At 45.2% G+C, this 15,954-nt stretch overlaps 1 protein-coding gene across 16 annotated transcripts in view; it reads left to right on the forward strand.

Annotated features, from left to right (window-relative positions):
* The window catches only part of LOC109872190 (kinesin-like protein KIF1A), a 56,420-nt gene that overhangs the window by 32,933 nt on the left and 7,533 nt on the right, over positions 1-15,954 (forward strand). For 4 of the 16 annotated variants that reach the window (XM_031806830.1, XM_031806833.1, XM_031806822.1 and 1 more), the window contains 26 exons: positions 363-446; positions 685-865; positions 966-1,038; positions 1,138-1,234; positions 1,364-1,524; positions 2,750-2,928; positions 3,075-3,212; positions 3,494-3,612; positions 3,745-3,839; positions 3,965-4,100; positions 4,625-4,823; positions 6,058-6,148; positions 6,311-6,429; positions 6,508-6,581; positions 6,688-6,796; positions 6,913-6,979; positions 7,079-7,163; positions 7,485-7,590; positions 8,394-8,417; positions 9,781-9,895; positions 10,038-10,171; positions 10,304-10,365; positions 11,104-11,249; positions 11,537-11,725; positions 11,908-11,979; positions 13,160-13,266. In XM_031806830.1, the coding sequence (XP_031662690.1) occupies positions 363-446; positions 685-865; positions 966-1,038; positions 1,138-1,234; positions 1,364-1,524; positions 2,750-2,928; positions 3,075-3,212; positions 3,494-3,612; positions 3,745-3,839; positions 3,965-4,100; positions 4,625-4,823; positions 6,058-6,148; positions 6,311-6,429; positions 6,508-6,581; positions 6,688-6,796; positions 6,913-6,979; positions 7,079-7,163; positions 7,485-7,590; positions 8,394-8,417; positions 9,781-9,895; positions 10,038-10,171; positions 10,304-10,365; positions 11,104-11,249; positions 11,537-11,725; positions 11,908-11,979; positions 13,160-13,266 (2,962 nt within the window). The remainder of the gene's footprint in view (positions 1-362; positions 447-684; positions 866-965; positions 1,039-1,137; positions 1,235-1,363; positions 1,525-2,749; positions 2,929-3,074; positions 3,213-3,493; positions 3,613-3,744; positions 3,840-3,964; positions 4,101-4,624; positions 4,824-6,057; positions 6,149-6,310; positions 6,430-6,507; positions 6,582-6,687; positions 6,797-6,912; positions 6,980-7,078; positions 7,164-7,484; positions 7,591-8,393; positions 8,418-9,780; positions 9,896-10,037; positions 10,172-10,303; positions 10,366-11,103; positions 11,250-11,536; positions 11,726-11,907; positions 11,980-13,159; positions 13,267-15,954) is intronic. The other 12 variants (XM_031806824.1, XM_031806835.1, XM_031806827.1 and 9 more) reach the window with 10 other exon arrangements.

Raw genomic sequence — 15,954 nt, forward strand, 5'->3', positions numbered from 1 at the left:
GAGAGGTTCTAGACTATAGAGACGTGGACTAGTGAGGTTTTAGACTATAGAGACGTGGACTATCTGTGGTTCTAGACTATAGAGATGTGGACTAGTGATGTTCTAGACTTTAGTTATAGTAGTGTAATCACAGCAGACAGTAAAATGGGTAGAGTCTAGTGAGTGTGTGGGTAGAGTCTAGTGAGTGTGTGGGTAGAGTCCAGTGAGTGTGTGGGTAGAGTCCAGTGAGTGTGTGGGTAGAGTCCAGTGAGTGTGTGGGTAGAGTCCAGTGAGTGTGCAGAAAACCAGTGCAAGAGAGTCAGTAGAATGGTAAAATGTTCACCATCCCCGGTGGTTCTTGTCTGTTGATGATGATGACACAGGGAACGTCTTCCTGGAGCCCTGCGAGGGGGCGGAGATCTATGTCAACGGGAAACTGGTGACCATGCCTACTCTGCTTCGCTCAGGTAAGTCTTGAACCCCTCAGCGTCTTCCACTGAGCGTGGGAAACATATATACCACACACGTAAAACATACTGAAAAACTCTGTAAGGATTTTATTTATTTTACATCTACAAATAAACTAAGAATCATCACAGGTGATTCACACTCCAGGGTTAGAAAAACATCAATAGGTAAAAATGGATGAAACAACTGATGCATGATGCGGTTGACCTCAGATTGACCTTTGACTCCTGACCCCAGGGAACCGCATTATCATGGGGAAGAGCCATGTGTTCCGCTTCAATGACCCGGAGCAGGCGCGGCAGGAGCGGGAGAGGACGCCCTTCGCTGAGACCCCCGTGGAGCCCGTGGACTGGGCCTTTGCCCAGAGAGAGCTGCTGGAGAAACAGGGCATCGACATGAAGCAGGAGATGGAGTCTAGGTACAATAATCGATGGGCTACCTTTGGCAAAGCACCAACTGTAATGAACTATCATCCTTTTATAAAGCTTAAAACTGATCTGTGATCATTTTGTCTGCAGGCTTCAAGAGTTAGAAGATCAGTACCGCAGAGAAAGAGAGGAGGCCAGTAACCTTCTGGAACAACAGAGACTGGTAAGACAGGCCACTAAGAGATTTTTTGAAATACGTATGAGATATATGCGCTATATTCTGTCATGTGATTTGATGTGTTTGTACCATGGTCTCTCCTAGGACTATGAGAGTAAACTGGAGGCCCTGCAGAAACAGGTGGACAGAAACTCCCGTTGCCTGGAGCCCCCAGAGGAAGAGGAGGAGCCTGAGGAGGAAGGTGAGACAGTGATTGACAGTTATCCACCTAGACCACCCTTTTTCAAAATTGTACAATCGTTTTGAAATAAGATGCCCGTTGCTGAGGCCAGACAATGGAATATTTTTTAGAATGATGGAATGTTTGAAGTTTTTCCCGTAGTTCCATGGACCAAGTGTGAGACGGAGCTTGCACTGTGGGCATTCCGTAAGTGGCGTTTCTACCAGTTTACCTCCCTCAGGGACCTGCTGTGGGGAAACGCCATCTTCCTCAAGGAAGCCAACGCCATCAGTGTGGAGCTCAAGAAGAAGGTAGGTACACTGTCATTATATTTTGGGGCGGCAGGTAGCCTAGTGGTTAGAGCGTTGGACTAGTAACCGAAAGGTTGCAAGATCAAATCCCGAGCTCAAATCCCCGAGCCCCTGAACAAGGCAGTTAACCCACTGTTCCTAGGCCGTCATTGAAAATAACAATTTGTTCTTAACTGACTTGCCTAGTTAAATAAAGGTAAAATAAAATATACAGTGAGTTCCAAAACGATTGGGACAGTGACACATTTGTTTTGGCTCTGTATTCCAGCACTTTGGAATGATACAACAACCATGTGGTTGAACGGCAGACAGTCAGCTTTAATTTGAGGGTATTTTGTATTCATATCAGGTGAACCGTTTAGAAATTACAGCGCTTTTTGTACATAGTCCACCCATTGTAGGGGACCAAAAGTATTGGGACAAATCCACATATATTTGTATTAAAGTTGTACAAAAGTGTACAAAAGTTGAATATTTGGTCCCATATTCCTAGCACGCAATGACTACATAAAGCTTGTGACTCTACACACTTAGATGTATTCTCTGTTTTTTTTGGTTGTGTTTCAGATTAATTTGTGCCCAATAGAAATTAATGGTAAATAATTATATTCTTATTTACTAGAAAAGTGACTCCATAATGACACAATACATTATTTACCATTAATTTCTATTGGGCACAAAGTATCATTTCCAATCCAAAGTGCTGGAGTACAGAGCCAAAACAACAACAAACGGGTCACTGTCCCAGTACCTTTTGGAGCTCACTGTACGTTATATCTATAAAGTAGAACAAAGATTCAATGGTGCAACTGTCAGCTATCTGTAAAATGAAACTGTCAGCTATCTGTAAAATGAAACTGTGTTGTTAATCAGTTCAGTCAATCTACTAAATGAGTGTGCACAGAATCAGACGGGTACTGTTCTTAGTATGAAAAACAAAACTAATGTGTGCACTCACTGCTGCAAGTCGCTCTCGATAAGAGCATCTGCTAAATGACTCAAATGTAAAAATGTTAACTGTCTTAGGAAACTGTAAATCCATTCAACGTGTCAGCAAAGACTGGTAATTGCAACAACAAAAAACTTGCGTAGTCATTGAACCTTTCCAATTGTCAATCAGTTCGATGAGTCAGTGAAATGAGATTTGACATCAACATTCTATAACAAAACTATTTTGTTGCTAATGTGCTAAAAATTTTAAAATGATCCACTCTCTCCTTTGCAGGTCCAGTTCCAGTTTGTGCTGCTGACCGACACTCTGTACTCCCCACTGCCCCCGGACCTGCTGCCCCCCAGCGTGACCAAGGAGAGGGAGAGACAGCCCTTCCCCCGCACCATCGTAGCAGTGGACATTCAGGACCAGAAGAACGGGGCCACACACTACTGGACCCTGGAGAAACTCAGGTATGTGTGGGGGGATCGTGGGAGTTTATTTTGCACATAGCTCTGGTATGTAGGACTATATGGGTTCACGTTGCCCAGCGTCTACTGTGTCTGTTGGTGTGACGTAATCTGTGCTGACTGTGTGTTGACTGTTCTGCCCCCTGTAGGCAGAGGCTGGACCTGATGAGGGAGATGTACGACCGTGCGGCGGAGGTGCCTAGCAGCACTGTGGAGGACTGTGACCAGGCCCTGACCGGGGGAGACCCCTTCTATGACCGCTTCCCATGGTTCCGTCTGGTGGGCAGGTCAGTCATGGACCCAGGCCCTGTTCTTTTCAAATGTAGCCGTCTTTCCCTTACTTCCTTCAGGTAATCACTAAGCAGCCAGTGTTTTCATTATGAGAGCAAAAGGATGGAAACAGATCCAATAAGATACAGAGGGGAGGATACACGTGAAAAATATTTGAACAGGGCCCGGGCTAGTAGACTTGCCCCACTAGAGACCACCTCAAGATTCTATGACGCTCTGAAATGATTCCCCTGTGTCTGTTCCTGCTCCCCCTCTCCTTCTCTGTCCCCGTCCGCAGGGCCTTTGTGTACCTGAGTAACCTGCTGTACCCCGTGCCCCTGGTGCACCGTGTGGCCATCGTCAGTGAGAAGGGAGAGGTGAAGGGCTTCCTCAGGGTGGCAGTGCAGGCCATCTCAGGTACAGAGAGTTGACTCTTGTGAAACTGAGAAAGACAGAGTGATACAACAGATATTACAGTTTGTTTATGGATGCTTCTAGTATTTGTTGAGTGTTTGGAGTCGTAACCAACCAGCTGTCTTCTCTCCCCAGCTGATGAAGAAGCCCCTGACTACGGCTCTGGTGTCAGACAGTCAGGAACTGCCAAGATCTCCTTTGAGGACCAACAGTTTGAGAAGGTAGAATCAGTAAGAGATGATATAAAAACTGGAGTACTTGCCAAGCCACTGTCTGCATGCTGTATCTAAAACTATGCAGTATCATTATCTAAAAGGGTTATAATATATATCATATCAAGTGTTTGTCTGGTCAGTTCCAGACAGAGTCGTGTTCTGGCAGCATGTCTCACTCTAACACCTCCCAAGAGGAGCTCCGCTTTGTTGAGGGGGAGGGACAGACCTCTGACATAGGAGCTGACCCTGACGAGGTCAACAACAACACCTGTGCTGGTGAGGGCATCTTAGTCATCATATTCATCATCATCACACCTGATTTATCTTTAATATAATGTGTTATGGATGTTCTGTTGGTATTGCAAGTGTGGTCTCAACGTTAGGCCCCCTCCCTTTCTACTATAAATAGATATTCAGTGATGTACAATGGCAGCGCCCACACTACAAATCCTTGAGGATGACAAACAAAGTCAAGGACTTAATCCCATTGTGTTCCTCAGACATTATCCGCACAAATATGTTTAGAGAAGACATTTATGTAAGCCTATCTAGGGTGTAATGCATTGTAACACATTCTAGGGTGTAATGCATTATCTAGGGTGTAATGCATTGTAACACATTCTAGGGTGTAATGCATTGTAACACATTCTAGGGTGTAATGCATTATCTAGGGTGTAATGCATCGGATAATTGTTTATTCAATGTGTCGATGTGTTTCGTATCACCTCCTATCCAAATAAACCATAATATGTCAATTAAATGTTAACTGAAAGGTCAACATGTCCTCACTATGACCCCAGACTTGTCCCCCGTCACAGCCACTCCGGAGGCCCCTCAGAGCCCGTTGAAGGGGGTTCTGGGTCTGGAACTACCCCTGGAGCTGAACCAGGAGAAGGCCCTGTCCCACCTCCGCATCGGATCCACTTTCACCTTCAGGGTCACCGTGCTGCAAGCCTCCAGCATCTCTGCCGAATATGCCGATATCTTCTGCCAGTTCAAGTTAGTGCCTCCCATCCAACTTTTTGATGTATTTTAGACTTTATTTGACCAGGAAGTGTCTTGAGGTTTAGGTTCAATGTTTTTGAGAGAGACTTGACAAGATGTCAGTGAGGAAAAGCATTTTGAATGATGATGATGATGATGATGTTGCATATGGGGGCATTTGTTTCTAAAATCTCTTCTTAGGAACAACTACAAGTGTCTATGGTTCAGGTACTCGCAGTCCTCGCATTCTAACTGTCTCATAGCTATGCTATGACAATGCCGTGCCATTCAGGGCCTGTCACTTCTCTCTATCCAGAAACAACCCATCCTCTCTTGATTTAAACAAACTTAAATCTTATGGTTGGTGTTATTCCTAAGGGTTAGTGTTATTCCTAAGGGTTAGTGTTATTCCTAAGGGTTGGTGTTATTCCTAAGGGTTGGTGTTATTCCTAAGGGTTGGTGTTATTCCTAAGGGTTGGTGTTATTCCTAAGGGTTGGTGTTATTCCTATGGCAGAGGAAAATCAAATGTGCTCATAATCAATGCAGTATATTGAGAGTAGTAAATAATATACACTGAGTGTAAAAAATATCAAGAACACTTTCCCTTTTGCCCTCAGAACAGCCTACATTTGTCACGGCATGGACTCTCCAAGGTGTCATAAGCGTTGCACAGGGATGCTGGCCCAAGTTGACTCTCCAAGGTGTCAAAAGCGTTGCACAGGGATGCTGGCCCAAGTTGACTCTCCAAGGTGTCAAAAGCGTTGCACAGGGATGCTGGCCCAAGTTGACTCTCCAAGGTGTCAAAAGCGTTGCACAGGGATGCTGGCCCAAGTTGACTCCAATGGCTGGATGTCCTTTGGGTGGTGGACCATTCTTGATATGGAAAACTGTTGAGTGTGAAAAACCCAGCAGTGTTGCAGTTCTTGACACAAACTGGTGGGCCTGGCACCTACAACCATACCCCATTCAAAGGCACTTAAATATTTAGTCTTGTCCTCAAGGCTTAAAAGTCCTTCTTTAACCGGTCTCCTCCTCTTCATCTGCACTGATTGAAGTGGATTTAACAAGTGACATCAATATGGGCTCATAGCTTTCACCTGGTCAGTCTGTCATGGAAAGATGTTTTGTACACTCAGTGTTTTTAGTAATGTTACAGTGCAGTAGTTTAATGTATATTGTTTTGTATACACTCAATGTACATGATTAATGAATATTTAATACTGATTGAATGTGTTTTTCTACTTCCAGCTTCATCCACCGACATGACGAGGCTTTCTCCACTGAGCCACTGAAGAACACAGGCAGGGGACCTCCTCTGGGATTCTACCATGTACAAAATGTAAGCACTGACCAGAAACAATATGTTCTTTTTAATTACAACTAATAGGTCTCATTTCTATGATATTACCATTATTTAATATTATTTTGTATTTCCTTGTATCATCCATTGTTACAGGCCTTATTGAGTGATGGCTAACCTCACTTTTGATTTGTCTATTAGATCACGGTAGAGGTCACCAAGTCGTTTGTGGAGTACATCAAGACCCAGCCCATCGTCTTCGAGGTGTTTGGTCACTACCAGAAACAGCCGTTCCCACCTCTCTGCAAAGACCTCATCAGGTGATAAAACTCTACTTGTTCTCTTCTTCTTCAATTGATCCCGTTTCACTGTCTTGCTAAAATAGTCCATTTTAAAAGTTCGCACTTTTTTTACAGTCCCCTTCGACCTTCTAGGAGGCAATTCCCGAGGGTCATGCCCTTGTCTAAACCAGGTGAGGGTTCAAACATGGCATTGTGTCCTTCTCTTTATCTTAGCAAAGTGTTTTGTCACAGTGCCAGAACGTTAACCAGGCCAGATTAATTTCTTCTCTTTCACAGTGCCGGCCACCAAGCTAAACACCTTGACCCGCTCCATGGCAGGCCCATGTCACTCCAAATATGACCTCATGGCCTTCTTTGAGATCTGTGAGCTGGAGGCCAATGGAGAGTGAGCAACCTTAACATCTATTTCCTTACTTCCCCGTTCGTATCAAGGAATCAAATGGACACAACAATCATAATCTACTCATATAGTTTGTACATTTGTTCTGTGTTTGTCCTCAGCTATATCCCTTCAGTGGTGGACCACAGAGGTGGCATGCCTTGCCATGGAACCTTCCTCCTTCACCAGGTAAAGAATTGCAACATTTTCAGAGGGGAGTTGATTTGAATCTATTTCTCAGTTATTCAAAGCCCAGTGTTGACTTCCTGTGTGGTGACCTGTCTACAGGGCATCCAGAGGAGGATCACAGTTACCATAGCACACGAGACAGGAAATGACGTAGAGTGGAAGGAGGTCAAGGAGCTGGTGGTGGGTGAGTACGGCTGGAAGAATGCTTTATTAGGAGACAACAGAGCGTAATGACAATAAAGATCCACTAGCTCCATCTTTACAGTACATCAATCGATCAATCAAATGTATTTGTAGAGGCCTTTTTACATCAACAGATGTCACAAAGTGCTATATAGAAACCCAACCTAAAACCCCAAACATCAAAGAATGCAGATGTAGAAGCATTGTGGCTAGCAAAAACTCCCTAGGAACCAGGCTCTGAGGGGTAGCCAGTCCTCTTCTGGCTGTGTCGGGTGGATCATAAACATCCATCTCTTGACTTTTGACCTTTGACCTCTCTCAGGGCGTATCCGGAATACTCCGGAGGCTGACGAGACCATCATTGACCCAAACATCCTCTCCCTCAACATCTTGTCTGCAGGCTACGTCTGGCCCTCGTATGACGACAAGTACGTATGCTTTCCCCTTTCTCAGATTTTTACTGTACATACTGGACATACTGGACATACTGTGCATACTGGACATGCTGGACATAATGGACATACTGGACATACTGGACATACTGTGCATGCTGTGCATACTGTACATACTGGATAAACTGGACATAATGGACATACTGTGCATGCTGTGCATACTATACATACTGTGCATGCTGTGCATACTATACATACTGTGCATACTGGACATACTGGACATACTGTGCATACTGTACATACTGTGCATACTGGACATACTGGACATACTGTGCATACTGGACATACTGTGCATACTGGACATACTGGACATACTGGACATACTGTACATACTGGACATACTGTGCATGCTGTACATGCTGGACATACTGTACATACTGTGCATACTGGACATACTGTACATACTGTGCATACTGGACATACTGTACATACTGTGCATACTGGACATACTGGACATACTGTACATACTGTGCATACTGGACATACTGTGCATACTGGACATACTGTGCATGCTGTACATACTGGACATACTGTACATACTGTGCATACTGGACATAGTGTAGTTATGAATCAATGGCTTTAGCTTGTTTCTCTCTTTCACAACAACACCGAATATGATTTTCCATAATGTTCTGCTGCAGTATGTCTATGTTTCTCTTTTTATTTCTTGTTGTATATTAACACTGTATATTTTGGTCACTTTGCTGCTGTGAAATCCTCAGCTGCTTGTTTAACCCGCTCGCCCTCTTCTCTTTTCTTTGTGCTTCGCTGTATTGCAGTGTTTCCCTGGGAGTTGACCATAGGTATAACACACAACCTTTCTCCTTCTCTCCTCTCTTTATACAACCTTTCTGCTTCTCTCCTCTTCATACAACCTTTCTGCTTCTCTCCTCTCTTTATACAACCTTTCTGCTTCTCTCCTCTCTTTATACAACCTTTCTGCTTCTTTCCTCTCTTTATACAACCTTTCTGCTTCTCTCCTCTCTTTATACAACCTTTCTGCTTCTCTCCTCTCTTTATACAACCTTTCTGCTTCTCTCCTCTCTTTAGACAACCTTTCTGCTTCTCTCCTCTCTTTAGACAACCTTTCTGCTTCTCTCCTCTCTTTAGACAACCTTTCTGCTTCTCTCCTCTCTTTAGACAACCTTTCTGCTTCTCTCCTCTCTTTAGACAACCTTTCTGCTTCTCTCCTCTCTTTAGACAACCTTTCTGCTTCTCTCCTCTCTTTATACAACCTTTCTGCTTCTCTCCTCTCTTTATACAACCTTTCTGCTTCTCTCCTCTCTTTATACAACCTTTCTGCTTCTCTCCTCTCTTTATACAACCTTTCTGCTTCTCTCCTCTCTTTATACAACCTTTCTGCTTCTCTCCTCTCTTTATACAACCTTTCTGCCTCTCTCCTCTCTTTATACAACCTTTCTGCCTCTCTCCTCTCTTTATACAACCTTTCTGCTTCTCTCCTCTCTTTATACAACCTTTCTGCTTCTCTCCTCTCTTTATACAACCTTTCTGCTTCTCTCCTCTCTTTATACAACCTTTCTGCTTCTCTCCTCTCTTTATACAACCTTTCTGCTTCTCTCCTCTCTTTATACAACCTTTCTGCTTCTCTCCTCTCTTCATACAACCTTTCTGCTTCTCTCCTCTCTTTATACAACCTTTCTGCTTCTCAACTCTTTGTTTCTTTGCTTTTTGTTGTTTTATTTCTAACTTTTTTCTGCAGTTGTTTTTAACCCGCCATGTTCATTTGACATGACGCTTAGCAGTGAATTCCAAGCTGTTGTTTCTGTCCATGTAGTTTGTTTCAGTACCCCTTGTCTTTGAGGGGCTTGCACAACTGAATACCCTTTCCTCTTGATACTGCCTGATCTATGCCGATGAAGGAAAGTCATACTACGTGATTCCAGTCATTCATCATTGACAAATTGAAAACAACGTCTATACACCAGTGGAGGCTGCTGAGGGGAGGACGGCTCATAATAATGGCTGGAATGGAGCGAATGGAATGGCATCAAAAGCACGGAAGCCATTTGTTTGATGTTGTTGATACCTTTCCACTAATTCCGCTCTGGCCATTACCACGTGCCTGTCCTCCCCAATTAAGGTACCACCAGCCTCCTGTGCTAGACACAAAAAAACACTAACTTTTTCCCTTGTGTTTACCTACAGGACGTTTTACCGGTTTGAGGCAGCATGGGACAGCTCCATGCACAACTCCCTCCTTCTGAATCGAGTCACTCCCTATGGAGAGAAGATCTACATCACCCTCTCAGCCTACCTAGAGGTAAACATTTCCTTCACTGCAACCCAGAAACATCACCCATATGTTGGCTCTCTATATTAATGGGGGGAAGTGGTGAGTTAGCCTGTACACTACAATGTAAAGTGATGTGAGTTTAATGCTGGTTCTGGTCCATTCCTTTCAGATGGAGAACTGCACCCAGCCGACGGTGATCACCAAAGACTTCTGTATGGTGTTCTACTCCCGTGACGCCAAGCTCCCTGCCTCTCGCTCCATTAGAAACCTTTTCAGCACCGGCTGCCTAAGGCCCTCAGAGAGGTAGCTAGGCCCGTAGAAATAGAATTAGACCATATTATTCTAGGTTATATATCTCTATGTGGGTAGGCCCCACCTCAAGCCCTCTCTGTGGAATCTGACAGTACTGACTCTGTTCTCTCTTCTCTTCCTCAGTAACCGTGTCACTGGAGTGTATGAAGTCAGTCTCTGCCATGTCGCTGATGCCGGAAGTCCAGGTAGAGTAAAGGAATGGCAGAATGCTTGATTATAAACACAATTATAAACTGGGTGGTTCGAGCACTGAATGCTGATTGGCTGACAGCCATGGTATATCAGACCGTATACCACGGGTATGACAAAACATGTATTTTTTACTGCTCTAATTACGTTGGTAACCAGTTTATAATAGGAATAAGGCACCTCTGAGATGTGTGGTATTATGACCAATATACCATGGCTAAGTGTTGTATCCATGCACTCTGCGTTGCGTCGTTCCCAGGAACAGCCGTTAGCCGTGGTATATTGGCCATATACCACACCCCCTAGTGCCTTGTTGCTTAATTCTACACAAGTATCTGGGCTGCATTTCATCCAACTTGTGTGTGCAACTGTCAATTTAACAGTTCACTCTGTCTGGAGTTAAATCTGGATTGAGCTGCCACATCCCCAGTGTGTTTTGGCAGTATATAGACAGTATATAGAAAGTATATCTGTATATAGGCAGTATATAGACAGTATATCTGTATATAGGCAGTATTTTAGACAGTATATCTGTATATAGGCAGTATATATAGGCAGTATATATAGGCAGCATATAGACAGTATATGTGCAGTATATGAGCAGTATATGGGCAGTATATGAGCAGTATACAGACAGTATATAGGCAGTATACATACAGTATATAGGCAGTATATAAACATAGTTCTGTTTTTATATTTGACATGGCTGTCTTTTTACAATTTTTTACCCTCAGGCATGCAGCGGCGGCGCAGGCGCGTCTTGGACACCTCAGTGGCGTACGTCCGTGGAGAGGAGAACCTGGCTGGGTGGAGGCCCCGTAGCGACAGCCTCATCCTGGACCACCAGTGGGAGCTGGAGAAACTCAGCCTGCTGCAGGAGGTGAGGCCTTGGATTGGTAGGGTCTGTAGGGTGGGTGGGCCGGAATTCAGAGAGGTGGAGTCAAGTGTGATAGTTAGTCGAATGAATGAAATAAACAAACAATACTTTGCCAATGAAATGTGGTCTGAATAACAAGTAATCAATTATGTTTCCATTCATAAACAGTAGCTGTTTTCAAAATAGTATTGTGTGGCGGTACTACTCACCAATGAGTCACTCACCTGGATAACGGACAGTGGCCATTTTGTGCCAGAGACTCAGCAGTTTCTCTGTGTGTGTCACTACAGGTAGAGAAGACCAGGCACTACCTGCTGCTGCGGGAGAAACTAGAGGCCACCCTGGCCGCGGGGCAGGACGCGCTCTGCAAGAGTGGCGACATCAGCGACTTTGCTAAGAGCCCCATCCTCAGCTACAGCCCCGGGGGCAGTCCCGCCCTGGAAAGCCCCAGCCAGAGGCAAAGGGAGCTGGCTGCCAAGGTGACTACAAGTCCCTGGCTTCTATTAGGAACCAGGCCTACCTTGGAGCTCCTAATACAACGCTTGCTTGCCAGAACACTTTCTGGTTCTCTCTCTTTTTTGGACTTTTAATGGTTGTGATTATTAGTAATAATAAATGTTTCTGTTCCTCTTCTCCTCCTCTCCTCCTCCTGCGGTCTCAGTGTCTGCGGTTGCTCATGCACACCTTCAACAGGGAGTACAGCCAGGTGAGCAGCAGTGCCAGTGAGAGCAAGGTGAGCCCCAGCCCCCAGGCCTGTTAACCCCCTCTATAACCCACTTATAGAACCCAGCCCCCAGGCCTGTTAACCCACTCTATAACCCACTTACAGAACCCAGCCCCCAGGCCTGTTAACCCCCCCTATAACCCACTTATAGAATCCAGCCCCCAGGCCTGTTAACCCACTCTATAACCCACTTACAGAACCCAGCCCCCAGGCCTGTTAACCCACTTACAGAACCCAGCCCCCAGGCCTGTTAACCCACTCTATAACCCACTTACAGAACCCAGCCCCCAGGCCTGTTAACCCACTTACAGAACCCAGCCCCCAGGCCTGTTAACCCCCTCTATAACCCACTTACAGAACCCAGCCCCCAGGCCCATTAACCCACTCTATAACCCACTTACAGTACACCGTGCATGATACTTTTACCCAGCCAGCCCCTAGCCCAAAGCACTTTGTATACCATCAAACGTGCCCCCTATAGATTCCAGCCGATTCTCACTGATCCCACCCAAGACATCTGTCATCTACATCCTTTCTCTCCTGATCCCCTGTCTAGTTAACACACGCAGCCTTTCTGATCATTTGCTTATTTGTTAAACAAAGAACTAAACTCTAACAAAAAACTGAATTCTAACAAGGAAATACATTCGAATGAAGAACTTAACATTAAAACAAAATAACTACCTTATTCACTTCTCTTAATGAATGAATGAATATTCAGTTGCCCATCATCACTCGTCAACCCCATCCCCCCGAGGTCCCATCTTTTCCATTTACTTCTGTTCTATGGCATCCTTCACCCAACCTACAAATGTTCTCATTCTCACCCCTAGCCCCCTCTCCTCCAATCCCCCTCTCCTCCCACCCCCCTCTCCTCCCACCCCCGTCTCAGAGAATGTCAGGCTTCTCTGTCCCTACTACAGCATGTTGTCTCTACATGTGTAACCAAAGCCTGGGGCTGAAACACATGTCCTCTCATGACCTCATCGGATGACTTGATGAGTATCAGATTCTGTCATAGACCTTGCCGACCCTCCAAATGCAATACAGGGGAACTGTTGATGAATGTATAATGGTGTCATTGTATGTGCGTGTTTGTGTGTGCTTATTTTGTGTGTGTATATGTTCATGTTTGTTTGTATGTGTGTGTGATTATCTGTGTATGCTTGTGTGTACGTACGTGTTTCAGCTGTCTGAGATGTCAGCGTCGCTGATGTCACCGTCCTCTTCTGGTCTGAGCACGCTAACGCCGTCCTCTACTTGCCCCTCATTGGTGGAGGGACATTATGACATCAGGTATGTGTCCTTTCAACTGTCACCCCTCACTCCATTTTATTCACCCCAGACCTGCTGTTGACAAGTAGGATACGGAAAGTATTCAGACCCCTTGACTTTTTTCACATTCTGTTATGTTACAGCCTTATTCTAAAATGGATTAAATAAATGTTTTTCCTTATCAATCTACACACCCACACCCCCATAATGACAACATGAAAACAGTTTTTTAGAAATAATTATAAAAAATAAGAAACATAAATATCTTATTTACATTATTATTCACACCATTTGCTATGAGCATTTCTCAACAGCTGGCCATGCCTTCCGCCTGGCTACTCCAACCTCGGCCAACAGCCCCGCCCCCCCCCCCCGCAGCTACTCGCCCAAGCCTCTCCAGGTTCTCCTTTACCCAAATCCAGATAGCAGATGTTCTGAAAGAGCTGCAAAACCTGGACCCGTACAAATCAGCTGGGCTTGACAATCTGGACCCTCTATTTCTGAAACTATCCGCCGCCATTGTCGCAACCCCTATTACTAGCCTGTTCAACCTCTCTTTCATATCGTCTGAGATTCCCAAGGATTGGAAAGCTGCCGCTGTCATCCCCCTCTTCAAAGGGGGAGACACCCTGGACCCAAACTGTTACAGACCTATATCCATCCTGCCCTGCCTATCTAAGGTCTTCATCGACCTTGCCAAGGCTTTCGACTCTGTCAATCACCATATTCTTATCGGCAGACTCAGTAGCCTCGGTTTTTTGGATGACTGCCTTGCCTGGTTCACCAATTACTTTGCAGACATAGTTCAGTGTGTCAAATCGGAGGGCATGCTGTCCGGTCCTCTGGCAGTCTCTATGGGGGTGCCACAGGGTTCAATCCTCGGGCCGACTCTTTTCTCTGTATATATCAATGATGTTGCTCTTGCTGCGGGCGATTCCCTGATCCACCTCTACGCAGACGACACCATTCTATATACTTCCGGCCCGTCCTTGGACACTGTGCTATCTAACCTCCAAACGAGCTTCAATGCCATACAACACTCCTTCCGTGGCCTCCAACTGCTCTTAAACGCTAGTAAAACCAAATGCATGCTTTTCAACCGTTCGCTGCCTGCACCCGCACGCCTGACTAGCATCACCACCCTGGATGGTTCCGACCTTGAATATGTGGACATCTATAAGTACCTAGGTGTCTGGCTAGACTGTAAACTCTCCTTCCAGACTCATGTCAAACATCTCCAATCGAAAATCAAATCAAGAGTCGGCTTTCTATTCCGCAACAAAGCCTCCTTCACTCACGCCGCCAAACTTACCCTAGTAAAACTGACTATCCTACCGATCCTCGACTTCGGCGATGTCATCTACAAAATTGCTTCCAACACTCTACTCAGCAAACTGGATGCAGTTTATCACAGTGCCATCCGTTTTGTCACTAAAGCACCTTATACCACCCACGACTGCGACCTGTATGCTCTAGTCGGCTGGCCCTCGCTACATATTCACTGGTCACGATGGCAACACCCACCCGTAGCACGCGCTCCAGCAGGTGTCTCACTGATCATCCCTAAAGCCAACACCTCATTTGGCCGCCTTTCGTTCCAGTTCTCTGCTGCCTGTGACTGGAACTAATTGCAAAAATCGCCGAAGTTGGAGACTTTTATCTCCCTCACCAACTTCAAACATCAGCTATCTGAGCAGCTAACCGATCGCTGCAGCTGTACATAGTCTATCGGTAAATAGCCCACCCATTTTTACCTACCTCATCCCCATACTGTTTTTATTTATTTACTTTTCTGCTCTTTTGCACACCAATATCTCTTATCACTCCAGTGTTAATCTGCAAAATTGTAATTATTCGCCTACCTCCTCATGCCTTTTGCACACAATGTATATAGACTCCCTTTTTTTTCTACTGTGTTATTGACTTGTTAATTGTTTACTCCATGTGTAACTCTGTGTTGTCTGTTCACACTGCTATGCTTTATCTTGGCCAGGTCGCAGTTGCAAATGAGAACTTGTTCTCAACTAGCCTACCTGGTTAAATAAAGGTGAAATAAAAAAATGAGACTCAAAATTGAGCTCCATCGATCATCTATATAAGATTGTCTATAAGTTCCCACAGTTGACAGTGCATGTCAGAGCAAAAACCAAGCCATGAGCTTCGAGACAGGATTGTGTCGAGGCACAGATCTGGGAAAGGGCACAAAAAATGTATGCAGCATTGAAGGTCCCCAAGAACACAGTGGCCTCCATCATTCGTAAATGGAAGAAGTTTGGAACCACCAAGACTCTCCTAGAGCTGGCTGCCCGGCCACACTGAGCAATCGGGGGAGAAGGGCCTTGGTCAGGGAGGTGACCAAGAACCCGATGGTCACTCGGACAGAGCTCCAGAGTTCCTCTGTGGAGATGGGAGAAACTTCCAGAAGGACAACCATCTCTGCAGCACTCCACCAATCAGGCCTTTATGGTAGAGTGGCCAGACAGAAGCCACTCCTCAGTAAAAGGCACATGAAATCCCGCTTGGTGTTTGCCAAAAGGCACCTAAAGGACTGTCAGACCATGAGAAACAAGATTCTCTGGTCTGATGAAACGAAGTTTGAACTCTTTGGCCTGAAACCTGGCACCATCCCTACGGTGAAGCATGGTGGTAGCAGCATCATGCTCTGGGGATGTTTTTCAGCGGCAGGGGCTGGGAGACGAGTCAGTATCG

This window comes from Oncorhynchus kisutch, linkage group LG27 (genome assembly GCF_002021735.2).
Source record: "Oncorhynchus kisutch isolate 150728-3 linkage group LG27, Okis_V2, whole genome shotgun sequence".
Lineage (NCBI taxonomy): Eukaryota > Metazoa > Chordata > Actinopteri > Salmoniformes > Salmonidae > Oncorhynchus > Oncorhynchus kisutch.